The sequence below is a fragment of the Python bivittatus genome, unplaced genomic scaffold (genome assembly GCF_059951505.1).
Source record: "Python bivittatus isolate LINGU-HERP-01145 unplaced genomic scaffold, Pbiv_v1 ctg000980_np1212, whole genome shotgun sequence".
NCBI classification, from domain to species: domain Eukaryota; kingdom Metazoa; phylum Chordata; class Lepidosauria; order Squamata; family Pythonidae; genus Python; species Python bivittatus.
In genome coordinates this window covers 48443204-48471076 of record NW_028277125.1, presented here as the reverse complement: position 1 = coordinate 48471076, position 27873 = coordinate 48443204, and the positions used below count along the sequence as shown (strand labels likewise).

The 27873-nt window shown below is 36.3% G+C and overlaps 1 protein-coding gene across 1 annotated transcript in view; it reads right to left on the bottom strand.

The window, feature by feature from the left end:
- The window catches only part of SORCS3 (sortilin related VPS10 domain containing receptor 3), a 525782-nt gene that overhangs the window by 169291 nt on the left and 328618 nt on the right, over window positions 1-27873 (bottom strand). The window contains exon 5 of the mRNA XM_088132244.1: window positions 15096-15169. Coding sequence (XP_087988370.1) covers window positions 15096-15169 — 74 coding nt within the window. The remainder of the gene's footprint in view (window positions 1-15095; window positions 15170-27873) is intronic.

Here is a 27873-nt window from a genome sequence, read left to right as displayed (position 1 = left end):
AAGTCATAGAAATTCTGAAGTAATATGGAGTTTTAACAATGTTAAAAGATAGTACAAATCTATTGAAAGATGTGCTTCTAGATGTGTGAAATACATGCAAAGTACCTGTTTTCAGATCATTAAAACAGATTAACTTCCTCTAGCTGCTTTGGGAATTGTTCCCAGTGTCTTTGAGTGCATGTGCATGTACAGCCATTTTCCTTCAAACCAGATGTAGTGTCCGCCAGGAGCATCTCCTGAAGTTACAGTGGAGCCTACAAGATGCAGCTGCTTTAATTATTTGAAAAGAGATGCTTTGTTCATGGTCTCACATTTTCCAAAGAATTTTGAAAGATCTGTATTCAATTAAATGGTCCTGGGGAGAGGGAATTTATAATCCAGTGCATAAAAGTTGATTTTTTAAAAAAAATGGAAACAAGTATTTTAAATTCATTTTATTTCTACTACAATAAAATGGTACAACATACTCTTCCACCTCAGTCTCCTATGTGTGGAAATCAGACCAAATAGGTCCTTCCCAAGCTGATATTTGCACCATAGATCCACAATTGTTGTCACAACAGACTCTGAGGCAGGATGAGAAAACTTCTAAACAGATGTTATTATTAACTACTATTAAAGTAGTTCAGGTGAGAGAAGTGTAAAAAGAAATAGAAGAACTATGACACATTAAAAAAGGCTAAAAGTAGATTTTTGTCTTCCAAAATCTCCAGAGAAGATACAGATGAACGCTAGCAGTGAAAGAGACAGATAGGATATGGTAAAGTAAGATGCAGAATTACTATTGACTTTCTTCTGGGGATAAAATTCAAAGTAATTCTGAAATTGAGTGTTTGTGTGTTAACAAATCTTTATGGGAAAAAAAAGTCAAAGAAAGGTCAAACGCTAAAATAAAGCAACCAGAAGCCCTTCACATGTTGCTGGATTGCAGTTTCCATCTTCCCTCACACTAGAGGGCTAGAGCTCATGAGATAAAGAGTTCATAAGCATCTAGATGTCCAGTCATTGCCCATACTTGAACATGCTGTCTTGAAAGTCTGGGAATTATAATCCAAAGGTCTGGAGAACACCTGGTCAAGGCAGGCTGGAGTACAGAAATCTTGGTAGCATTCCCATGTGAAGGAAGGAATATTTAATAGAACAAATATTTTTAGCTATGAACAACCTTTATTAATGAAGTGTTTAATTTTGATTTTTTAAATACATGAGTAAAGCTTCATTAGTGCAAATTAGAGTTTGTAAAATAGATGTCACATCAGATTGATGCTATAATTTCATAGGTTTTCATATTAGGAGCTCTATGCAAGAAGAATCACTGAAGAATAAGAGTAAAAGCAGTCCCAAATGCCAAGAACTGCTGTAGTTTGCTGATTAGAAACTGGTATCTTTGATACATTAAGTATTTGAAATATTTTATGTGTCAGAAATATATCAATTTAATTGGCATAAGCGTATATGCAAAATATGAGCATGCTACACATCGTATGGTACAAAGACAGCAATGAAGCACATGCAGACATTTCACAGAAAAGGCTTCTTTTGACTGCAAGGTTGGAAATGAAATAATCAAGGTAGCATGTCTTCATACATTTCAACATCCTTCCTTTTTCACTCTAAAAAATCCCTGGTGATTTGGGAAAATGGTACTCTATCAACACACATAAGACAATGAAAATTAAGAATGGTAGTTTAGGGTGACACAGACATCTTTGAGAGACATGTTTTACTAATATCTGCATTAAAATAACCCAGGCTACTATTACCAGATGATAGCCTGCATAAATGAAGAATCACTACCATTTTCATTTTACAAACCTTTAGCCACACACATTACTCATTTTATTCTCTTAATTCTGATAATAGGAAGGAACATCCAAAATTGCCCAAAAATTTGGCATCAGGTGAGACCAGAAATTATGGACAATACTTCTAGATCCAGGGTGGAGAACCTGTGACCCTCCAGATTTTACTTAAGTACAGTCCCAGCTGCTTCAGCCAGCAAAGCATGGATTTTTCATTAAAAAAAACTGGACATAAATCTAGCAGAATGGAAATTAGCCTTGCAGCATGAAAAATAAAAGTGATTGGATTTATAGCCATCTTCACAGTCCTAAACTGAGCACTTGAATTTTAAAGTAACTAGTCTAGAAATATGCCTTGGAGTATAAGACAAGTTTGTCATTGCCCTACCCTGAATGATAAAAGTGGGATTTCTTGTATAGATGGGGAATTTATTTTACTTAAAGGATAGAAGAGTGTAGGTTCTGGTTTCCTTTTGCTAATGAAGTATAGGCAGGAGAAGGGCTGGCACTTCTTGTCTCCAAGGAAGAGACTATAATAAACAAAAAATAGGAACATTTGTAATGGATATAAATTTGGTTTGCTCATTCAAATATGTTGATGCGTATTCTGGAGCTTTTAAGGTTTTCAATGAAAAAAAATAATGAAATAATTGTTCATTTGTGAAAACAGTCCAATATGTCTCCCCTTTCACATTCACATGCACCAGCAATGTTCAGCCTATAGGCAGTATGTAGACTTTGCCCCTTGCTACCATCTGTGTACTTAGATTCAAAGACCCATATCTGGATTAGGAACCCATGGAAGAGAGCAAGGGACAAAGCTGGATCAGGTCTAAATACTTAATGTTGAATAACTAAGAACAGTTATCGATATGCAACATATTAAGGGTACATATGGCTTAGTCCTCTGAATCTGCACATAATGTTTTTCAGTTTGCATAGCCACTTAAAAGCCAAAAGAAGCTGTGAGCCAAGTACTATGAACTATGTACTTCTCACTGTGGCACATTGTTTAAATTATGCCTTTTACACTGCTACCTTATTGCCTCTGACAAATGGCATATTGTACTTAAAATTAATTAGGTGTAGAAACAACGTGGAGTATTTCCACACAGCCCTCCAACCTTTCTCAAACAGTTTTTGAAGTGAACCTCTTTGTCTTCTCTTTTCTGGAACTGGTGCTGCCCTGTTTATCTTTTTAGTGACTTTTCTCTTCCAGATGCTGTTCTTTAATAACTTTGATCTTTTAATACTCTTTATGTGGAAGGCCCTGCAAAGTTCACTTAAAAGGCACACATTTAAACTTTTCAATGGATTTATACACATTGCATTTACAGGAGCTGTTGTTCATGTGGACACATTTCTATAGATATAATCAAAAGCAATTACAGATGCAACAAATAAAGCACAGCATCCATCATTTTGGTTGAACATGGGAATACGTTGTTTGCTATTGCATGATGATGACTGAGTGTCCTTCAAAAGAGCTACAGTAACTTCATAGTTTAATACATTTCACATTAGAATGTAGCTGAAAAACTTTGGGGAACATGATTTAATGAACTGTTCTAGGTCAGTCCCTGTGGACTGAATTAACATCTTCTGCAGTGCTAACTCCAGTGACTCTAGATTTCTAGCATGTTTGCAAAAGCAAGAAATAGGACGGTGAATGTGCAAGATAAGATAGAAAGTTGCCAGCTATCTTGTGCTCAGCAAATTTCTTCACTTCTCAGCAGAGCAACTGAAAGAAAAGAAAAATGTTCTATTTGCTTAAAGCTCCCAAGGAACACATATAACAGGCATGAAAGGGAAAGAAACTGTAGCTGTGTTTTACGAGGAAAAGAAATGTTATAGTCAAACTGCTGATTTCCAAGACTAAAGCAGTTTTCCTCAAACTGACTAGGAATTTTGGGCATCCCAACCTCAACATATCTGAAAGACACTAATTTGGGAAGGCTTATCTCAAGAACATAAAGGTTACTATAAAACAATCTGATTTCAAAAAATTAAGGTGAGAATCTTCATTTCAAACATTCTTCCTGATGCACATGTATCTTCCTTTTGACCAGAAATTGGGAATCTATGGCTGTCACATGACCTATAAATTTATTTCACACACACACACACACACACACACACACACAGAATGAATGAATGAATGAATGAATGAATGAATGAATGAATAAATGAATGAATAAAATACTATGCATATTACCAAGATATCGGAACTGTGAACTGGTGAGTTACATGTTTGCTTAGATTGTTTTCCAGACCCTAACTATGGATGGTCATCTTAAAAGTCTCTACTCTCCCTCTTAGAATTCCTAACTTTTAAGTCAGATTGGGATTGGACATCCCTTAAAAAATGCCTTCAAACTGAGAATGATGATATGACAGCTATTCAGACAGAAGACTGTAAGGATACTTGGCCACTGTAACATGGCACATCTGTCTTACACACAAGGTTGATATAGTAAAAGAGAGAGGCATTTACCATGCAAACTGAATATCTATATATTCTAATGTAAAGTTTGCCAGATGCGTGTAATAGATTGACATGTATTCATCAGAGCAAACTACTTGACTATTTAAACTATGAAAAAAGGCCAAAACTGATAACTGAAATTATCAGGGCAAGTAATGATGACAACACAATCAGCTGTCTGGGCATCATTCCACTATTTTTAGTAATTCTTTCCATACTGAATCAGTCCAGTAAGAAACAGATAAATCCAAATATTGATATAATATGATATGATATTAATTCACCTTAACAAGTCACACCCAAAATTCCAAATTAAAATTTATCTACTGCCAATTTTCCACTGTCACATTAAAATTAATAAGCATATTTAAAGTACCTAATTATTATTTTACTGTTTGTTTTCATACACAGAAACTGAATTAGATATGGATAGTTCAAGAGTTATGCATAACCCCACAATATATTCATTGCCTCTCAGCCTGTAAAATGTCCATGCCTGAGCACTGCATTACTGTAATGCTGAGATGCAAAATAATTCTGTAGCCCATTAGAACAAACACATGACTGATATGTCATAGAATCTGGGCTAACATCCTATCATCTACAGTATATACCTAGCTAGACATGTTGTTCTTCCTAAATGATAGGAGACCCTGAAAATAGAAAGATTGCATAAGTTTTGATAACTTTCTCATAAGAAAGGGGGGGGGGTGCCGAGCAAGCAAAAGGAGGAGAAGAAAGTGGAAACTTGAAGGGGAAAGATGGATGGGTAATGGCTAGACAGTGTTGGCTGTTGAAAGTTTGTTGTTTCCAGGAGAGCCTAGGGCAAGACTCTTGAAATGATTGTGAGTGGGGTGGGATCTGAAGACTACCTGAAGGAAGAAGACGACTGCTATGGGACAGCTAAAGAAAGCTAAAAGAGAAAGGAGACCATGTCTTGCTAGCCATAAAAGAGACTGACTACTGGAGAGAGAATACCACCCAGTGTAATTTAACAGTTACTCTAATTTCAATCAGTTACAGCAGGTAGCAGCACTTAGCAAACTTAGCTGATCTCAGTAAACCTAAGAATTGTGCCTGATTAGAGACAGGATGCAAGACTACCAGGAAATCCCATAGTTGTAGGCTAGACTGATAGCTGTTTTTTTTAAGGCAATGACAAATCACTTCAATAATGTTGCCAAGGAAACATTAGGCACATGTCCATGTAGTCACCAAGAGCTGAGTTCAACTCAAGAAATACTTTTACCTTTCTCCAACTGGTCTATTAATTTTATCCACTAATACACAAATTACTTTTGCCTTTAACTTAAATATAGTATGGCATAGTTTCTAGCAATAATTTGCCAGTAAATGTCCTAGTGTGAGCCATCAGTTTTAATATACTGCACTGGAAATCTCAGTGGCCTGCAGATACTCAATTTTCTGTCTCTGTTTCATTCTTTCCATTTGCATGAACATTTTTATTGTGAATATGACATGCCTGATATGCTATGGTTCAGTGATCTGGCTGAACTGTTAGGCAGAGAAATATACTTAGGAAGGAAAAAAAGGCTTGGCATGAGAACTTCATTTAATAAGTTAGTTCAGCAGCAGCAGCAGGATTAAAGAAAAAGAAAAAATGTTTAAAACCAATCCAGAAGACAGGACAGAAACAGTAAAATGGAGTGATCTTATAAAAGCAAATATAGCATAAATGCATGTTATACTGTAATGCCACTAAAGTTACTTTTCAGAATTTCCTAATTCTGTGTTTAATATTGCACAAGAACATGTGATACTATGGAATGGCAAATTAATAAACAAATGCACTTCAGAACAAAACTCGGTAAGTTTGTGTGTTTTTCATAGTTAATGAACTGGAATTTTAGCTGATTTTAAAGGGCGGTTCACTTAGCAAAATGACTTTGCAGTCCATTTTTTTAATGCATTTGAGAGTCTCTTTTCCCATTGCCTCCTGAATGACACTATCTTTGAGGAAATTAAAGGGTACACTAATCAATAGGCACTAAGATGTACTGCAGTTGACAAGAGAACTGAAAGGAGTTTTTTTTTTAATCTGTACTAATTATAAACTTCAAAAGAATTGTTCCGTCAAAGGATTTTCCCCCAAATTCAAGGTAAGTTCTTCAGGAATAGTTGCCTCAGGATTATCTTACTTCCTAGGTATAGCAGTGTCCTTCTGTTCCCACTGAAAGGGAATAATGTTCTTTCAAGAAAACCTATTTTAGTTTTATTATTAAACATTTACAGATACATTAAAATGTATCTAAAATATATTTAAACATAAGAAAAAGGCATATCCAGAAGCTTCAGCTGGTACAAAATGTGGCAGCACAGGCAGTTATGTGTGTTCCTAGATGGATACACATTACACCACTGCTCCATGAGCTGTATTGGTTGTCAGTTTGCTTTCAGGTCCAGTTCAAGGTGCTGGTATTGACCTTTAAAGCCCTTTTTGGCATGGGTTCAGGTTATCTGAAGGACTGCCTCTTCCCTATTACATTTACCCATCCCCTCAGATCTGGCAGGAGAGGCATGCTGCAGATCCTGTCTGCAAAAGAGTTCCATCTGACGGGACTTAGGAGGTGAGCCTTTCTTGTGGCACCTGCCCTCTGGAAGATCATTCCTCCTGATGTGAGGTTAGCCCTAACTCTTATGGTCTTCCAGAAAGCACTCAAAACATGTTTTTTTCAGCATGTGTGGAGATCCCCTGGTAATAGGGAGCCTGCACGTTGATTGTGTTGTACAGTATGTAACATCTTCCCTCATGGTCTTGTTTTATCTATTCTTATAGTTTTAATGGGTTTGTAAAATGTTTTAGTTCCTGGTTTTATTGTACACCACTGAGAGTCACTTCAGGTGAGATGAATGGCCATATAAATTTGATAAATAAATAAATATTATCTACAATCTAAAATTCTTACTGAAAGATTATTGGATTAGAACCCAACACATAATAGAACTTAAGTAGCACAACACAGTTGAAGAGCCCCATTCATTTCTCCATGCTTTTCCCTCAAGGAATAAGATGCCATTCCACAGAAAAGAAATAAATTCTGATCTAGTAACCAGTAGAAAGAAAGCTGCCTTCCAGATGAAACAAGACGACATAAACATAGCAGTAGCTTCCTTTCCTTCATAGCACACATATTTAACAAACTAGGGCTAGTGTGGTTTATGCCAACTTCGGTTTTAATTTTTTTAGACAGACTTGAGAAGAAGTAAACTGCAACTTGAAACATAATGAAAACCAAAAGTGAAAAGGATTGCAAGAATGCATGTTTTTTTGAAGAGCACAAGTGCCAATTTTGAGGATATGTACAATTCTACAAAAAGTGGGAGCAGTTACATAGTCATTCCCACTGATTTTTTTTTTTTATCTGTGCTCAGTCGTTACCGACTCTGCAGTGACTGCTTGGACAAGTCCTTTGCAGTTTTCAAGGCAAGGTGTTTCGGAAGTGGTTTGCCAGAGCCTCCTTCCTAGAGCAAACCCCAGCTGGCGAGCGCAGGAGGCGGGGTTTCTGTTGCTTCGCGCCCTTTTTGGGCACACACGGTTTTTCGCGCTTACCGGCAACTGCTCCCGACTCCTTTTTGCAAGGCGCCGCCAGCATTTTTCCTCCTACCGGAGTGAGAGTACCCATTTATCTACTCACATGAGTTTTCGAACTGTTGGGTTTACAGGAACTGGGGAGGAAACAGGAGCTTACCCTGCTAACGCGAAGGCTGGACTCGAACCGCTGAAGCGTTGACCATTTCTGGCCAGCAACTTTCAGCGTCATTAAGCCGCTGCACCACCACGTCCCCCTTCATTCCCACTGAACCTTACTTTAAATAATATTTTCACCCCTTCAACAGAAGCAATTCTAGTTTTCATCAAGCATGTGCTTAGACAGCTAAATTAAGTATGGGAAACCAGTTGCTTGTAGATGTGTTACCAGTAAACCTATCACAACAACCATAAACAGTATCATGCATCATAAAATGCAAGTAGCAACTGCATGATTCAAATATTTTCTACTTCTTCAGCTGTCTGCTACCACTTTCCATGTTGTACTCCTCTCCTGAAGAGGAGACAGAGGGCCCTGTTCATTGTCCTCCCCCACCACCTGGCTTTGCATTGCATTTCCAGGCCTGTTGCATCCATCTAGGCCTATTACTGCCAGATTGGGTGTGTCATGAGAGTGTCCAATTATTTTACCCATAATTATAGTGGGTTATTGTTAAACTGGGATTGCTCATTATAAGAAAAATGTATTGTTACAGGGGGCAAACAAGCAGATTCATTTTTCTGATCAATGTAGGAAAGAAAGAAAATAGCTTGCTAGAGTATTGGAAAGTAAAGTTTGAATTAATCTGTGTGCATAACATCTTGTAAGAGGATATATGATAGTACTGCTTTAATGCCCAGAAGATGTTCTGCAAACGGCAGGTTCCAGACCTGAATACAAACCATTTTCAGGTTTAAATAGCTGATACATTTTGCAGGAAAGTAGCTGAAAAGAATCATCAGCTTTTTGTTTCATTATAGCATCTTGATAGATTATTTGAGGATAATGTTCATATTCTGTATGTATCATATTGTGTGCAAAATTAAAAGTGAATGCTTCATTTGACTTTTTTTTTTACAAATTTGCCTATTTACAGCAATACTGAAGGAGGGAAAAGTTATGGATCAGATATTTTGAATCTGAAAATTGGCAATGATGACAGTATCTTCTGAGACTTGCAGTCTAAAACCTCTGAAAGATATAAAGTTTCCTGCCCATAAAAACATACACACATGCTCAACATCCTATTGTCTTTTGGGTAAGCGACATTATGCAAAGAAAATAAATAAGAAATGGAAAGTCAAGGTAGTTACGGTATGACATAAGGAAAAAGAAGGGAATCAAGTTTATATTAAACCATTCACTATACCTCTCATTACTTACCTATCTTTGCATACCATCCTTGCTTCTACGTGGTCCATACACTTAACGCACAGCCTTTTGTTTCTTAAACTTTTCAGCTCTCCCTTTTTGAGAATGTCATCAGCTCTATCCAACTATGACTTTCTTGGTCTTCACCTTTCTTTTGACCCTTTCATTCTCTCTCCATGTATTAGTTTTATGATTTGTTCCTCATTCATTCTCTTGATAAGATGAAACTACCTTAAAATACTTCTTTCTTACCAATTTTGTTTTGTATTCCATTCACATTCATTCATAACTCATTAATTTTGGACCCATAACCCATTAATTTCTTTTTATTTTACCATACATACTTCTTAAGTACCCTATTTCCACTGCACTTAATTTACTTTTATGTTTCTCCTGACATACCCAACACCCAATTCCAGATAAGGAAAGAAGGGCATTCTTGTACACAGCTACTTTTGCTTCTTCCACAAGGATTCATTTCTCACAACATGCCACATACCTTTCTACTAGCATTTGCATGAACCCAAAGTGCACAATTTTATCTACTTCCTATGATTTTTTCACATTTATATATAATCTGCAATGATTTACTCAATTTTTATTGGAAAACACAACTACCTCAATCTTTTACACATTTATGTTCTAATCCATATTCCTCACTGCATTATACAATGTATCTAGCATTTTCAGCAAATCATTTGGGTACTCAGCCAAAAACACAGCATCATCTGGTATGGATACACATTTCTGTCCCAACCAACACAGCTCTAATGTCACCATAAGCATCTCATACTTTTATCCATACAGACATTAAACAACCAAGGAAACATGACATATCACTGTGTTACTCCAGGCTCAATTATGATTGATTCATTAAGCATTCCATTTCATACAATCTTTATTTCCATCATATAGTGCTCATGCTGCATTCAGCGACCCACATTCGATTCCATTTTGTCTAAATCAACAAGCATAATAAACTTTCTGAACTTCCCAAATTTTGCTCACTATCATCTCTTATACTTTTTCAACCAGAACTTTACCAAACATCTTCTCAGGCACACTTAACAAACCAATGCCCCTTCTGTTTTGCATTTACCCTTACAATAAGTGCATTCTGTGAGCTGTCAGATTCGGTCTTCACATACACATTAAATAAGTTGTACAGTCTATAGCTATATAGATATAGCTATATCCATATTTTAACATTTCCCCAGTTACAGCTGCATTCACCAATGTTCAACATAGTTACAGCATTTATGACTTATGGTACATCAGGGTTTCTTAGACACTAACATTTATTGCATTTGTTTCAATTCCATTATTTGATACATCACTATCAATCCCATACATATCTTTTAAAAACTCCTTCCATCATTCTGTCATTCCAGTTTCATCTCAAATCATTTTCTCACATTTATTTTTAATTCTATCACTCTGTTAGAGTTTCCTTGTTTAGCTTTTTCTACCCATCTTCAAAATAGTTTTAGAAAAATTCTATCAAAATTGTTCTACATTTCCTTCTTTTAATCTTAACCATTCCATATTTCCTTGACTATATCTTTGCAACTAATTTTTTTTCCTAAACATTATACAATTTCTTTCAATTTCATTTGTTTCATTGGCAATTCCCTTGTATGAATTTTTTTCTCAGTATTACAGCAACATACCTTCCCACTTCTCACTCCAAACTGCATGGAAGCATAAAGACTCCATTTCAATTCTAAAAGTATGGTACTTGCCCTACTCTCCTGAGAAAGCAGATGAGCCAGGTCAAGAGAGTCTGTATTGCTACTCAGTAGTATGAACTATTCAAACTGCAGAACTAAGATGATCCAATAATTATCCATTCTATTTCCTACTTAACTTTCCATGTCCATTTCCCCCCCAAGATCCACACTTGATACTACCAAATGCTAGTCTGTCCCACATTCAGAACCCCTCATCACCTTGTATTCTTCACTAATTAAATCTTCCAGCTTAACAAATTAGGTAAATCATGCTTTTTTCATCATTCATTTTTCATGTATACATGTAAACAGATTTAAACTATGTATCTGAGATCTTATTGCCTACCCTTACTAATTAATTCATGGCATATGATAGCACTTTTAGTATTCTTCCAAAGGGAAATGGAATTGGGTGGCCTAGAAATTTGATAAATAAACAATATAAACATGGTGGGTGAGTACAAAGATTATGATTTTCATGCCCTTTTAAATTCATGTTGAACTCTCCTAATTCCACGCTTAGCCAGCTGTATCTTTCAAATAAATAAATAAATAAATAAATAAATAACTTTATTGCAGTCATTAACCAGCACCTTTCATAGCTATTTCCTTATCTAGAGGCTCCCAATTTGGGAGGTAAGAGTTGATTTACTAGAATGGCCCCTGTCACCTCCTGTAGTTCCTTTCCTGCAGGAATGTCCATACTATCCTTGTTTATCTTTTGTTTGTTTCTGGACAGATAGTTGCACTTCAAATTAAATACTGGATTAAAAAAAAAAGTTAAGGGGGCTCATTTCGGATGCAAAACATTCTTTAAAAGAAAGATGATCCTAATGGCTGGAACTTTGCCTGGCAACATGCCAGCTTAAAACAGTGAAAATACCAGGCACGATAGGGCACCTGTTGGGCACTAAGAAAGATATTTATGGGCACAATGTGTAGTAATTACTTTTGGATCCATAATTTCTCAGGGCAGAGATGGCAGTTGCAGCAACAACTAATCAATCTGGACCCCAACCTATGAACAAGACATACATATTTTTTACATAGAGAGCTGTTATCCAGCAATTCATTAGTTTCCTTCTATAGTCCAAACAATACAACTGCTATAACTTGTCCAGTGTATAGCAAGAAAACACAACTGTTCTTATTACTGGAAAAACATGCTATGTTGGGAGAAAAAGTACTCGATTACAACTCAAATAACCTACGTTATTTAAAGAATGATGGTGCATCACAGTTTGTGTATCTGAAATTCTTCTGTAACCTCACGTCTCCTCTGCTTAATAATGGCAAAATTAAACTAAGCTTCTTCTAAAGATGAGACTCTGGGGAATCCCGGGAAACAAAAGAGCAGGAGTTTCAATTCTCTCTTCTTGCTGAGAATAGATTCTGCCTCATATAGCCGCTGATGTATAGTGATCTTAAAAGAGTTGGTTAATTTCCAATGGGAAAAGGCATAAAAGAAGAATCTCCTTATCTTTAATGGAATGTTACTGCGCTATACAAAATGGCTTACATTCAAAATAAGTAGAGAAGAGTCTTGTCTGTTTTGCCATGATAAGAAACCATGTTTAGTACACAGCATGCATTCTGCTCAATCTGCTAAATATGAGAACTCTTTAAATTTAGAGACAGGAAAGCTCCCAGATGTTTTGTAGCACTATTTGCTAAACAATAAAATTAAAAATTAAAAAAAAAATCAAACTATATAACTAGATTAAGCAAGTGTATTTAACATTGTCATTCAAAACCAGGAGTTATTCCCCCTACATCTGGAAATGGGAGAAAAATCATAAGCTTTCAAAGCATTTTACACATTGGTTACACTTGGACATAATGCACAAGCTTCAATTTTGTAATGCACTCTTCCTTTGCTTCTTGTAGCCATAAGAAGATGAAAAACATCTTGTTTTTAACTATGGTTCGTCAGAACATACTTTGGTTAATGCTGATAATGGCTTATTAAAATAATACAAATTCAAAGCCTGAACCTAAAGCAGCTAATAACATTTATGACAAAACAAAATATAAATATTTAAAAATGCAAATTAAAAATAGCAATGAAATTAAAATTGTTAACAAGTGTACAGCTGACCAACTATGTGGGTAATTCCCCAAGCACATTCAGGAAACCATCAGACCATTTTAATCAGTCCTAAACCTGTAGAGGTTTATACTGCTCTTCAATCTAAAACTGACCAGGGAGTGTCCAGGAAAATGAAGTCATACAGGGCACCTTCTGATCAGCAACTTCATCCAAACTGAAAACCAAATCCAATGTGTGCCATGCCAAATATTAATTTGGAAAGGTCTGTGGTCATCACCAAAGACAAGACCTCTTAAGCCATCCTTGACTGGGAATCAGCCAGGATTAAAAAAAACAAAAACTATGACAATCCAATGCCATACTCAAGATTATCCCAGCTAGTTTGGGAAGAGAGACTGGTAGGCAGCAGGGTGAAACACCAGTTCACTCATCTCTGACTATTTCAGAGTAGTCTGAAATCGTACACATGAAGCCTTTCCAGTAGTTTCTTTGCATTTATTTTTATATAAAAAGCCTTCATCTATAACGAAAGTCCCTTTTAAACAACTATATGGTAGGACAGGAAAAAGAAACAATAGATCTATACCGTATCAGCCATCCAGCTAAACAGCATGCATTCCAAATTAGCAAAGTACTGTATGGTGTACTCAATCTATCTCCTTGGCCTTCAGATCTAGACTGCTATCCCAAAAAATTGGCAGAAATAAACTATTTGTTGATGCTTATTTCATTCCCAGGCTGTTTTCAGTATCCTACTCTTCCTGATTTTGCTGATGCATCTCTTAACACCAGGCCAAAACAAACTAGCAGTCCAGATTCTTTTCCACCTCCTTATGAACCCACTGCCCTCGACCTAAAGACCTCTCTTTGGGGTTTCAAATGGGCACTGTATTTCAAGGACAGTGGTTCTTTTAAGCCCCAGTTCCAGGAACCTGATACAATCCCAGGCAATTAGACTCTGCTGGGAGCACATAACCTAAGGCCTGAACCTGTGAGGAAGCAATTTTCTACTACTAGCAAGAAGATAGCCAGATGTTGCAGCACAGTTTCTGGCTCCATTCCTGTCTGCCTTAGCCAAATGGTGATCTGCTTGCAACTTCTACTCCGTGGAGGTTGTTCTGGTGGTCACAGGGATTCAAGTAGGAACATTTATCCCTATTTGATTATTGCTTCCTCTGAAAGCCTGGCTGAATAAAAATGTCCTTTTCCTGAAAATAGTTCAAATCCATTTTTGAAATTTTCTTACATATTAAATAGGCTTTAAAAAAAAAAAATCCCCTACATTGCACTTGTTCTCATTCTTCACTGAAAGCAATCAGACAAAAATCAGCCATGGGCAAAGGAATTTTTGGTTCACCAGTTCAGTCATCCCTATTTCTTATACATGTGAAGCCTTGCAGTTGTTTTTTTTGCATTTTCTTTGCATTTATTTTGAGATTAAAAAAGCTTACATTTATAACCAAACTCCCTTTAGACAACTAGCTGGTAAAACATTAAAAATAATAATAAAGGCAATTATGCAGTAGAGAGGAAAACAAAAAGTTGCATTGTTATAAACTATGCAATCCTATGACCTTTTAATTTTGGACACCAGAACACCCATTTTCTCCTTCTGAAGTCACCCCAGGATAGCATTTCGCTAACAGTATTAGGAGAATAGCTTGACAGATGTATTTGAAAATACAGAAGTTTCCTTTCCCAAATAAGGTCCAGGGAAATGACAAACAGCATAAACCATGAACTAACTCAAAGGAATTTCAGAGAAGGGAGAAGCTTTTTAACTCAGTCTGTCATGCACCATCCTGCAAAAAAAAAAAAAAAAAAAAAAACATTCCCCAATACCCCATTCCTCCAAAATCATCCTGAAGCAATACCAGCTCTGAAGCTAGCATAGTAAATTCCATACCTTTGGAACCAGTGGGAGATGGAAGATCAAGAGGAAACTAAATAGAAACACCTCTCATCTCCTGTCCTGGACAAACAAACAAGACTTTTTATCTGGTGGTGCAAGCACAATGCATTCTAAAAACCTCTTTTATTCAGTACTACACAATCCTAGTATGTCATGCATGAATATGCAGTTTCAGTTCAAGGGAAGGAACTCACCAGTAAAATCTGTTTGGTGTGATCCGTTCATGCATGATCTGCCATCTTCTTCCAAAATCCATAGAACTATACAGCTGAAAGATATTAAGAACTAAATTAAGTGAAACCATAACTTACAGAAGACTTAGTCTGCTGCAACAAAAGCAACACTATTTTGTACTTTAAAGACTATATACCCTGCTACACCTAGATAACTTTGGCTGATTTTCAAAAGGCTAAATAGGTTTGTAGAGCTTGAATGGGAAAGTATAGGAAATAATACCAGGGCTGTAGGCTAGACCAGAAATTTTTAAAAGCAAACAAACAGAAGAAACAGAAGGAAGTCTTATGGATGTGGTCATGATGAAATTACCAGGAAACCAGCTCTACTGTAAAGAAACTTTATATTTAAAAAAAAAAAAACTATACAGATTTAATGTGTATATATGTGTGTAGAGAGAAAGAGAATATATACTGGCTATAATGGATAATGTTGAAATAATTTTTCCACTGAACTTCTATTCTTGAAAAATCTACTGCAAGGTCAAACAGATATATACTGAGTATTTTATATACATTTTATATTTAATAGCAAAAGAATTAAGACATTGTATTTAGAATGTTCATTATTATTACTGATATTCAGTGAAACTGTTTTGAAAATGTATAACTATGTTCACTTTTTATTATCAACTCTCAATTTCATTAAATGAAATCCTGCTGATGTTCTGAATTCCAAGTCCTATTAGTCTCACCTGGTTTGAAACCAAACTGATATGAAACAATGAGTATTAAATTTTCCCAGGCTAAACAGAGAAAGCAGTGTCAGCCATTTCAAACAGTCTTAAAGTAAAATTAGCTATACATATAATCAGCAAAAGAATGTTACCAGGGAACAACATAAAACCTGGACACAAAACCAGGTTGTTAGAGTGACTCTCTTATACTATGAGGGAAGTACTTTCATTGTAGGGCCACCAATACCATTAGGTGCAGTGAGGTAAATATTACATTATCGAAAATATTTTGTTAGTTGTCTGTAGGGGTACTTCTGGAATTTTCTGTTTTATATATCAGATGTTGATATTAGGCACTTTTACTCACTAGGGCAAGTGGTGGGGTGCTATTTGTTACTACGCCTCAGACAACAAAATGCCTTGGACCAGCCTTACAGTCTTGGTTATGGATGCTCTTCTGTGGAAACCATTAATGCATTTCTTCAGGAACTGAACTCTTGCCTCTGTTTCCAGTTGGCTAGGAAATTGTTTTGTTGTATTCAAGCATGGTGAAAGAATTTAGTCAATGTATTTGAATTGGTTTTGCATTTATTTGGAACGGGGTTTTAGCTTATTTGTTTAAAATGTGAATAAATGTTGGATTTAATACAGTAATCTATTGGGGCACATCAATTATTATATGTAAATTTATTTTGCTGCTGAAGATATATGATTGTGTTTTAATGACTTTTCAAATATATCGTTAATTCTATTCTTGTTACTTGTTATTGTTAGTTGGAAATGTGGGGTATAAGTATTAAAAATAAAATAAAATACCAATTACACTTGAACTGGGGATATGCCAATACTATTCTAACTAAATAGATGCTATTTATAATGTGCGCTAGTGAAGGGGGGAACACACAAATAGAAATGGCAGCAAAACAAAACATAAGCTTATAGCCTCCACGGCAACATGTGGTGCTGAAAAATCAAAAGCCCTGACAGCAATTACACATCACAACATATCAGAGGATGCCAGAAGGTCTCTCTTCCTTTAGTCCCAGTTTCCCAACTAAAAGAAACCCTCCAACCTTCCATCCTCAGGCTTTGTTAAAGACATACATTCAAATTCCATTATGTCCTTTCCAAGGATGTTTTATTAGAATAGCAACCAAAGGAAAGGAAGGAGAGGGCACAGCATCCAAAAACATCCTTGAGTAGGACACTATGGAATGTACACACAGTCCTTCTGGGAGCACGTAGTTGTCATTCAGCCAAGGAAACCAGTGTTTGATGAGAAACTAAGAGCCCATTTACATAGCCTCCTTGTCCCAGTGTGAAAACACCCCATTCAGCAGATGAGATAAGTTGCTGAAGAAATGTTCTTGAAAAGATGGAATTTCAGAAAGGGATTTAGTTGTGTAGGCTTCTCCCACACATTGTTTTTTTTTTTCTTTTCTTCAATAATTTAATTATTTTATAGATTAAAGTAAGATTAACAAGTCAGAATAAAAATGAACAGTGGTATTACAGTAAAAATATGCATAATGGTGATTAAAATCCACTTGAAAATGCGGCAGATAAAATGACTGCAGAAGGGTCAAGGGTCCAGTCCCCCTTGAAACCAGCAAATGTGAAATGCAAATCAGTCAACCTACCCATAAGAAAACACACACCATATATATAATAGATGCAGACCATGACTGGACATAAGGGAATGGTCCCATAACACTTTTGCTGCATCAGTTTGAGTCAAGCACATCACTGACCCTGACTAAATCATCTCAAGCCTCCTCCTCTGAGTACCCTAAATTGTCCACAAAGAATGACTTGTCTAATGTGCAAATCAGCAGGTCAGACTGAAACACCTAAAGCAATCTTCAGGATGTCTTAGCAGTGGGATGACAGTGATAGAGGTAATGTCAGGAGGTATGTCCTTGACAAACGACTGGAGCAAGTAGGCTTTCAGAGAGTTGAAAGCAAGAACAACTCTTCAAGAAATGACACCCACACCCACACTGACTTCTGCTTATCTTGAGAAAAGGCCATCATATAAAATTAATTTATAGAATTATAAACCCATAAATCTAATACCCTCATTACCTAAATTTGCTAATAAGATTTAAAACTAAACAGCCCTGCCATATAACTTTAATAACAACCATTCTCCTCATTCACTCCCTATAGCTTCCAACAATCATATCTACCCTCGAGATGTGTTGGGCTACAACTCACATCACCCCAACCTCAATGAGCTCTGCTACTGAATAAGGATGGTGGGTATAAGATTGGGAAAAGCTGCTCAAAAATTCACCCAAATAAAAAAGTTAATCAGAGTCAAGACAGGGCAATTCCAGAGGGTGGATGTTATGGTCAAAAATACCTTGCTTAGGCTTGTATGGGAGGGGAAAATGTAATGATAATTTAAATTAAACCTTTAAAGGTCAGTATTAATGCCTGAGATTTGCATAAGCAAATTTCTCCAAAAAAGTATGATTGGGGTAGTTTGGGGTATGCTGAATATAAAGTGTGTACTTTTACCCATTCAGAGTTCTTAATGTATCACTGGAGAGAAACTACCAACTGTTGCAATATGTGAATTCTCAGACTTAAGTGGTCAGCATATCATTTGGCAGTAATGTGTGACTCAACCCAAGGCTACTTCTTTTCTGCCAAGGACTAGAATAAGTATCTGTTGTTTGGCTCGAGCTATTTTCATTTGACTTCTTTTTTTTTTTTGATAAAAAAAATAGCTTTCAGTTAGGAAGCACTAAGCCATTTCATTGAAGTTAATCATGTGCCCTCTGGTTACTTGTTCAAAAGTATCCTGTCCATCATTGTGGGAACTCAACCAGTTCTGGTAGAGGTTTTTTTTAATATTAGATTTCAGGCTGATTGATGGTAGAAAGATTAAACTGAACTCATAGTTTTTAGGTGGGTTCATGGAAAAAGATAAGGAGACTTTTCATTTGATAGCACTGGGCTTTACTTCTTTCCTTCCTTTCTAGCAGTCATCTCTGAATTTCTGCTGAAATTAGATAATCAAGAAAAGCAGCTGTTATACTGTGGAGTTCTTAAGGGGGAGAGGAAGGTCCCTTTAGTCCCACTTTGGTTCATCACAGCCTGCTTACCATTAATCATGCATGCAAACCAAAAGGTCAATGACTCATCATTTAAAGAAAACCAGTAAATGAAAGGGTTCTTTGAGCATAAAAGTTGAGTGCCCTTGCTCGTGGGACCCAGAGGAGATGTCAAATGCAGCCAAGAGAAATAAAGTCATTTGCAATCAGTTGCTATGCAGGGTGAAGGAAAGCAAGCTGGTTTGTTGTGATGTGTGCATGTCACTTTGATATGACGTTTTTCTAGTTTCTTTCAAGAGGACATTACAAATTGTGGTTCATTGCAAGGATGAAATATGCTGGTTTTAAACATGTGCATAGATATACTACACATGGAGTAGTTTATGCTACTACAGCAGAATTTTCTCATTTTCATTTTCATATACTGTTATCTTCCTATGTTAAGTCATATGAAGAACTGATTTCTCAAGGTACTATGCATTATGCCACTGCACTAGGAAATATTATGAATTAATTCCCATTACAGAGAGATTATGTTCACTGTAATTGTATTATGAAAAGACATTGTCTAGACTTTTCATCTCTGACTGCAAGTTTCTATAATAAAAATAGGAAGGTACATTTTAGAAATATAACGTATCCAAAATAAGGGGTACAATACAGATTATTGACTTGGTAAATAGAATAATGAGACAATTTGACAGTTATTTTCAATAATTTGACAGTCATATTTTCAGTATCCAGATTCCATTTATTATAACTATGATTTGGAAAAGTGGGCTTTTAAAAGAATATACATGTTTTGAACTTACAGTTTTGGTAATCAGAAAGAAAACTATTCATAAAGACATTATTTTTATAAAACAGAAGATATAATAAAATTAATATCAAGAAAATGGCAGTGATTAAAGAAAGATTTGATAAAAAGTAATCCAAGATACTTTATGTTTACATTGTATATTAAATAAGATACTACTTTTTTGAAGACTAAGGATGCAGATTATGGGACCTAGGTGAGTATCTATGAGTTCACGGGATTATTTTGATGTTCACTCTCCAAAGTTGAGAATTGTTCTCTGATCTCAAAAAGGCAAATGTAGCACCTGAAACCCTTTTCCAGTTTCTGCAAAAGCCCCACACCTGGTTATTTCAAGCACTGAAACTGATGTCTGAAAGTGACATAAGTATACTGGATTTCTACTTTATCGGCAAGAGCCATCAGAGTCTTGATTTCTCAGAGGTTCTGAGGTTGGAGCTTTCTGCAATGTCTGCTACAGTTTCCTCCCTCTTAGATTTATCTTAGAGTTAGTGATATACTGTATATTTTAATTGTGGTCAGTAAAAGCAGACAATGTACAATTTTAGGGGAATGTCCTAAAATTCTGAAGACCAATTGGCTGTAATTTGCCTTTTACTTTAGTAGTGGGATTTTCAGCCTTCTACAGGGACAAGGTGAATATGGGTAGAAATATATTCTTATCAAATTCCAAGAAATGACATCATTATAGATTCTGAGCAAGCAGAAATCATTTTTCAGAATTTGTGCATGATCAGATCTCAAATGCTGGATGTTCTTTTGAAGTGTTGCCTTCTTAGATTTCCTCTTACTGTATCTCTAGTTCTCATTGTGTCTGTTGATGACAGATGCTTGTTTATATTCTCTGCATTCCTGCTGTCCTATTCAGGTAAGTCCAAGTTAGGCTTGAGTTTTCCAGCTGCTAACAGAGCTGTGCTAATAATGTTCTTTATAAAACTGCAATTGTGTTACAGGAAGATTCAGCTGGGACTAGGATGTCATATCACCTATAATCAGAAGCAGCAAGATACCCATTTTTTAATCAAGTGGATGACAAGAATATGGAATTTGTTCTATATCATTAGTCTTGTCAGTTCAGAGAAAGAAATCATGCAAATTTAAGAAATAGTTTTCAATACAGTCCTTATCTGTAATGTTTTTTAACAGTAAGGGTCAAAACAAAACACAGCCATATGCTAGACTGGAAAAACTTCCATTTCTGTAGTTAATCATTTTGTTATTATAATAATTTGTCTCTATTATGATAAAGTTATACTGTTCACTGATGACCTTAATTATGTACAGTGGCTTTAATTATTGAGTTTATTTAATAGTTGCATCTTTTTGACAATATTCAGAGCTATGTGTAATTACAATATATCATATTTAAAATAAATAGCAGTTTTAAAAAAAATAATTACCATCAGCTGGTAGGCAGAATGAAAGCAGGTTATGGTGATTACTTGAAATTCTGATATGAAGCTTTCTACTTCCTTTCAATAAGACATTGCTAATAATAAGTCATTATCTCAAAAACTGAACATGCTGATCTTAAAATGAGAGGTTCATGCCAGTATTGCTACAGCAGCAACTTGTCACTGTCATTTTCACTTCTGCTATAACAGATTAGTACTAAGCTTACACAGAGTTGAGTCAATTCTTCAGCAGTCTTGGCTGCAGAGATTTCCAATAGCAGGGGAACAAAATTAATCCTCTAGTGTTTTCCAAATCCATTAAGGCCTAGAGGTTGAAGTAGTAGATCAACAGACATAGAACCAATATTTATAGGTTTGATTCAAGCAATTATTACTACTGTCCTATTCGGGGAGGGGTGTGTGTGTGAGAATAATAATGCATATCAGAGCGGTGCACTTTGATTTCCACATATGTAGGTCTCTTCTCCAAATGGCATTAAAACTAGGTTCACACATAATACAATTGACTATGCAGTTAAGGATCCAGAATATTGTGTAAACCTGCTAGCCCAAACAGCACTGGGGCAAGGGAATGGCAGTTGAACCCAAAGCTGTACCAAGCAGTTATGAAACAAACATGCTACCCATCCCTGGTCAACCATATTATGCAAACCCAAACCCAATAAGCTGTGGGGCAGTGTCTAAGCCCCACATAACCAGTTCTCTAAGGAACTGAGATAAAGATATAGAGTGAGCAAAACCATAGCTGATTATCACAAAATTCTCTATAAAGAAATGGCAGCTCAGAACATACTGCTCAGAATATAAACAGATTAGCTGGAGTGCTGGCAATGACATCCACTGTTTTCTGTCTAGACAAAGGGGAATAAGCACTGACATAATAAGACCTAGCTGGTGCTACCTTGTAAACTAAGTACACAAAGGTTCTATATTTCCCAGAATAGCGACTCTTGACTGAATAAATTTGGATATAAAGTCAAGATCAGACAGTAAGAAGTTATGATCTGATTGGTGGCTAGTTGAATTATGCATTTTGTGTGAATCAGGCTCTAATCACAAGGATATCATTAAACAGTATGCATATAAAATCATAGCTTTCTAGTGTAGTTATCTCATTTCTGTGATGCAAACAATATTACACAGCATAATTCAGTCTCTAAACCTGAAGTGGTGGCTCTTTTCATTGTAATGTCTTTGTATCAATTTAGTCTTTTAGTTAAAATGGTGTAAGCAAACAGGTTGCCAGTCATTGTACATGTGAGGACTGAAGATATAAAAGCTATGTATGGTGAGGTAGAGGGATTCATTATGTAAACTTAACTCAGCAGTTTCCATCAAGCAACCCACAGTTTCAGAAGGGAAGGAGAAAGAAGCTTAGAGATTAAACTTGGGAGCATCAATATATAAAGTCTCCGGTTTGTTTACATTGTAGTGAGCAATTGTTCTTGTCTACAATAAAGATTCTAATAGAGCCAAATTGTGTCTAGGAGTATCTTGCCAAATCTATCAAAGAGATGAATTATGGGTTAAGTCCTGAAGATGTATGGTTTACTACCAAGCAAGTTTGTGAAGCCTAAGAGCCCACTCCTACTTTCATAGCTAAAGGAAGAGAACCTAGGGACCAAGGATTAAATCATGGGTACAGTCCCTGTAGCAACCCTGCTAGCAATCCATCAAGCAGCCAATGTGTTGCTTCAGTATCAGAACCAAGTAGTGACCTAAATGGACCATTTCAGCTAGATGATTAATAGGTAGCCCAGCAGGTGGGGCAGACTCTAACCCAACTGTTAGGCTCAATATCAGTCATAATCTAAGATTCTATAGCATTTCTAGAGCAGCTGCAACCCAGTGATACTGTGAACCCATATTCTTGCCTGTTAAATATGACAGGAATCCCAACAAATTTACTGCCATCCTTGCTCAGTGTGAATTATGCATCTTCCTGAAACCAGATTACTTTCCCATGGCTGAACCTATTGTTAAATCTGAATAGGACTTATATTAGCCTACAAATTGAGGGAGCTATAGAACAGGCAAATTCTGATTCAGGACAGTTGAGATTTAGACAACTACACAAATCCTTTGGCACACCTGAAAGCTAACTCTTGATCCTGTCAGGAAAGTGACTACCAATCATCATTTATGAGAGTGTAAGAAAAGAAATATGCTGCTGAGTTTAAGCTATTTGCTCAAGATGTGGACTGCAATGAGTGTCTTAAATGACTAGTTCAGAGAGAGACTACCAGATGAAATATGGGGCAAACTCCTTCAACAAGGTACTATAATAGCATTAATCTCTTGGCCCTAAACAGAAGACTTAAGGAACTATAGCAGGGTATAGATGGAAAGAGAAGATGCCACTATTCTCTTTCATTCCATCTTCCTCACTCTACTCAAAGTATTCTATGAAACTTTGGATATTGAACATATACAGCTGAGAGCTAGCAGAGCTGCCCCCCCCCCAAAAAAAGACACACAGGGTCTATGTCTATATTGTGAAGAACCTGACCACTTTGCACAATAGTGCCCAGCTCAAACCCACCCAACTTTTATAACATCAAGAAAGTGTTGTACTTGTGGGGAAGGGGGATATTTTGCAAATAGATTTTTCTACTCCAAGCTCCAAAATCTGGCTTGTCAGGAAATGCAATGATCAGACCCTCAAAGGGTTCAGAGGCTGACACAACCAGAAACTGAATGAAACCTAGCCATGCAGAGCTTTCATTAACATTTAGATATTCTTTTTACCTTACAGGCCTAAATTAGTCCTGAAACAAAACTGCAGACTTTAGTAGTTTCAGGCACCACAAGCAACTTTGTTCAATCTGCCAAAAAAGACTTTTGGCCTTACACTTTACCTAGGGCTCTAAGGACTGAGATTGATAAGGCAGAAACTAATGGTAAGGAAAGTGTTCTATCCACTCAGCCTCTCCAACCTCTTGTTAGGGCTGAGACTATTCATGGCTGACGTTATGCTCAGAACCCATCACAGAGAGTGTGGGACTTCTACAGCTAACCATTGGCAATCATCAGTGTCCCTGAAACATGACTTAGCTTCCTCATTACATTTCCAATAGTCTTGGGAATGGAGGAGTTACAAACAAATATATTCCTCTTCCAACTTCCATTCTGTGCCTGAAACTCTGACTTTCTTATGCTGTCACCTGGCTGTCCTTTGAGAATTTTTGGACTGGGTTCAACAAGAGCAGGACTCATGTGCAGGCTCAGATATATGGGCTTGTCTTGCAGGAACAGGGAGGAACTACACAACAATAACTGGTTATACATCCACTTTTCTTGAGAGAAGAATTGTTGCATTTCTGATACTGTATAAAGCTAGCCAGGACTTTTGCAATATTAAAAACTTTCAGTCCAAGCTGCTCATAATTTATAGAAGGCAGTCTTCAATGAAGATGTCAAATGACATTCTCTCTAGGGACCTAAAAACTCTAAAGATACCACTTCTTGGATTTTATAATGTCTTGTCATGCATCAAAGGTTGGATATCATTTTGGTGGTAGTTGATCCATTTCATTTCTTATCATGGCCTCCCTCTGCCTCTGAGATACTATATCTATTCATTTAACAAGTTTTCTGGAACCTGTTAAAGTTCCAGAGATCTACAATTCATGACATATATTTAGAAAGATGTATTTCAGCTATTAGGTATGAAGCTGCATCTATTTTCTGACAATCATCCACAGATGAATGGAGAAACAAATAGAATAAGTATTATTTTAGTGTAATATATTTGTTGTTATGTAAACTGCTAGCAAGATTATCTTTTTACCCATGGCTATAAAGTCTGAGACTGGTAAGGTGAGAACTAATAGCAAGGAAAGTATCAGTAAGTTTTTCCATATTTGGCCAGAATGCTATAAGAAAAAATAAAGCCCAGTTTTACCTCAGACATGCTCATTCTATTTTGTGTAATGTAATTTTTCTAATCTAGATACTACCTTACAATCCGCCATATTGTTGCCTGCATCCCATCAACTAGGACATATAATCCATGCAATGTATTGACATTCATGAGACAAACTCCTGATTATTACTTTTAAAACTTTACATGACTTGGGTCTGAGATACCTGAGAAAACACCTTCTATATAATCCCGCACACATATTCATCTAGAAAGTTTTTTCTGTCCCTGCTAAGTCAAGGGGACTAGCCCCCTTGTGACTTTCCAAACCTAAAACACACATCTTTAAAAATATTATTTTAATTATTGATCTGAATTTTTTTTACATTTAATTTTGTTTTAGTGTAAACCACTGTTATCAGTATATTTAAAAAATCAAATAAATATTATAGCAGTAGATTTTTGGTTAGAAATCTACAGAATCTTCCATTCCTTTGGCTATACCTGGTCTTGCTTCTTATTCTATCTGATTAAAGCAGCTTATACTTCCCTTTACATTGACAAAAGGAGTAATTTAGTTCCCTTGCTAACATTATTCATGCCATGCTATTTATCCTCCCATTTCACTCCACCATTTTATATCATGCTAATTATGCAGCTCACATATTTTAGACAAGTTCAGCCAACAATGAGGTGATATGAATTTATCTTTCCATAATCCACCCTAAATTTGGAGCAAAGTCAATTTATATAGATGACAAATGAGTTGTTACTTCAAATGCCTCTGGCCTAGCTGTTTGTGAATGTTTCAAGCTGATAACTATGCTCTATGAGGTCTGATTATGTACCTAATTGGCAATGGGTTAGAAAATGTTTTGAGTAGATATTTTCAGGTATTTACACTAATCCATTCAGATTCTTTTGATTTTAAACTATTTGCATACTTCTTTTTAGGAGAAAATCATTACAACTTCTTTTGTATAAATTTTCCCCTTTCTTTTCCCAGCCAAAATGGAGTCTTGGTTTCCAACTCAGAACACCACTTCACATGGCATTTGTACCACTCCCAGATTGGCTATAGACCTTCCTCTCACACTGTTCTCTCTATCGAGCACTGAACCAATTTATTTCTGGTTCATCTATAATAGAAAGTACAATAATTGTTCTGTAGCTATTCTTCAAATAGAAATGCTGGGGCTTTGCAGAATGAGTGAATCCTTTTGGCCAGAATTCTTGCCTCTTCCCTACCTTCCTGTAGAGGTAATTCCACAATTTTTTCTAAACCAAACAGGAGGATACCTTGGCAGTCCAGTATCTTTCCCTAAATGCTCAAGTTTTTTTGGTGAATGCTAAATGCCATGCATGAAATCTTTCTTGTTTTTGCATGGATGGGAATGCAGTATTGTTTGGCTGCTATTTTTTTGCATTCCCTTATTGTTAATCAGTTCATGTAGTATACTGAACATTTTTAGATCAGCTGCAGTGAGATTTTCAGTCTACTGAATGAAAATGGTGGGTTTTCTTTTCTTTTCCCATACAAAGAAGCATACAAAACCCAACTTCCTAAAACATATATATTGGGAGCCTCTCTATGCTCTCTTTTACTATTGCATTGTTCATAAGCTTTCAAAAACCCTGTTTATGCTTTCTGCAACCCTTCCCAATCTACCTCCAACATTTTTTTGTTGGTTTTCTCTTCACACCACATCCTGATTCTGGTTTTCTGTTTGTTTTAGGATTTTGCTTCCCCTCACCTTGTTGGATCATCCCCAGTGGTTCCCTGACTGACTAGCTGTTATTTCTGGCTCTCCATCTGCCCCTGGTCCCAGTAGTGAAAATGTGGTCCTAATCAGTTAGTAGGAAAATGTGGAGCCGATATCTTACATACCAAGGGAGATTTCAGATAACAAAAGCAGGGGTTAGCTGGGAGCTAGGCTTTTTACTAAGAAAAACTAAACAGGAGGGTACCTTGACAGTCCAGTATCTTTCCCTAAATGCTCAAGGTTTTTTGTAGAGCCTCTACCTACCTACCTACCTACCTACCTACCTACCTACCTGCCATCTATCTATTTATCTAATTTCATATGCTACCCAACTCCCAACAACTCTGGACAGTTCACAGACAAAAAGAAGAAAAAAAATACAAAAATGAACAAAAATAAAAATGGCAAGGATGACAAAACAATGGACAGGAAGTTGAGAGTAAATAGTTCATATAGTTAGTTATTGCAAATAAACTAAGCTAATGTGGCTTAAAGTAAACCACAGCCTGGCTGATAAAGAACAAACATTTCTGATCCTCCCTCACTTCTCTCTCTCTTCCATGCAGTGAAAAGTACATTCAAAGAAATGTATCAGGCTCCATCCGTCCATTATCTTTACTATCTAAGGATATATGAAGAGTAAAGATGGGAGATTGCTGAAGGTCAGGCAGGACTTAGCTCTGAGATGCTCCCAGCTGCCCAGAAAAAAGAGAGAGGGAGAAGGAGAGGAGAGAGATAAACAAATCACAGGTATCAGTAAGACGCTTTTGTGCAAAAAGAGAAGTGCTTCAATTTTTTGCTCTATATGATACAGGTGCATCTCATGTTTCCTACCTCAAAATTAAAAGTTGTGTCCTTGCTTAGCCCTATTTCAGATTTCTTGCCTTATTATACTGTATAAGCCTGATGAGGGATGCTTCAGGACTCCATTTTGTCTAAATTTGTGAGCAGTGATTTGATTTACACTTCCAGGACAAATATATGGATTGAAACATTTTGTTTTCTTTTGTTTGTTCAAAGTAGGTGCTGCCTGACTCCAGAACTTCATGCTATCCTTGAAGTTTTTTTCACAACTCTTTAAAGTTTGTGTTATAGTTCTTGGCTTTAAAATGGATTAAGTTATGTATAGATTGCATACTTTAG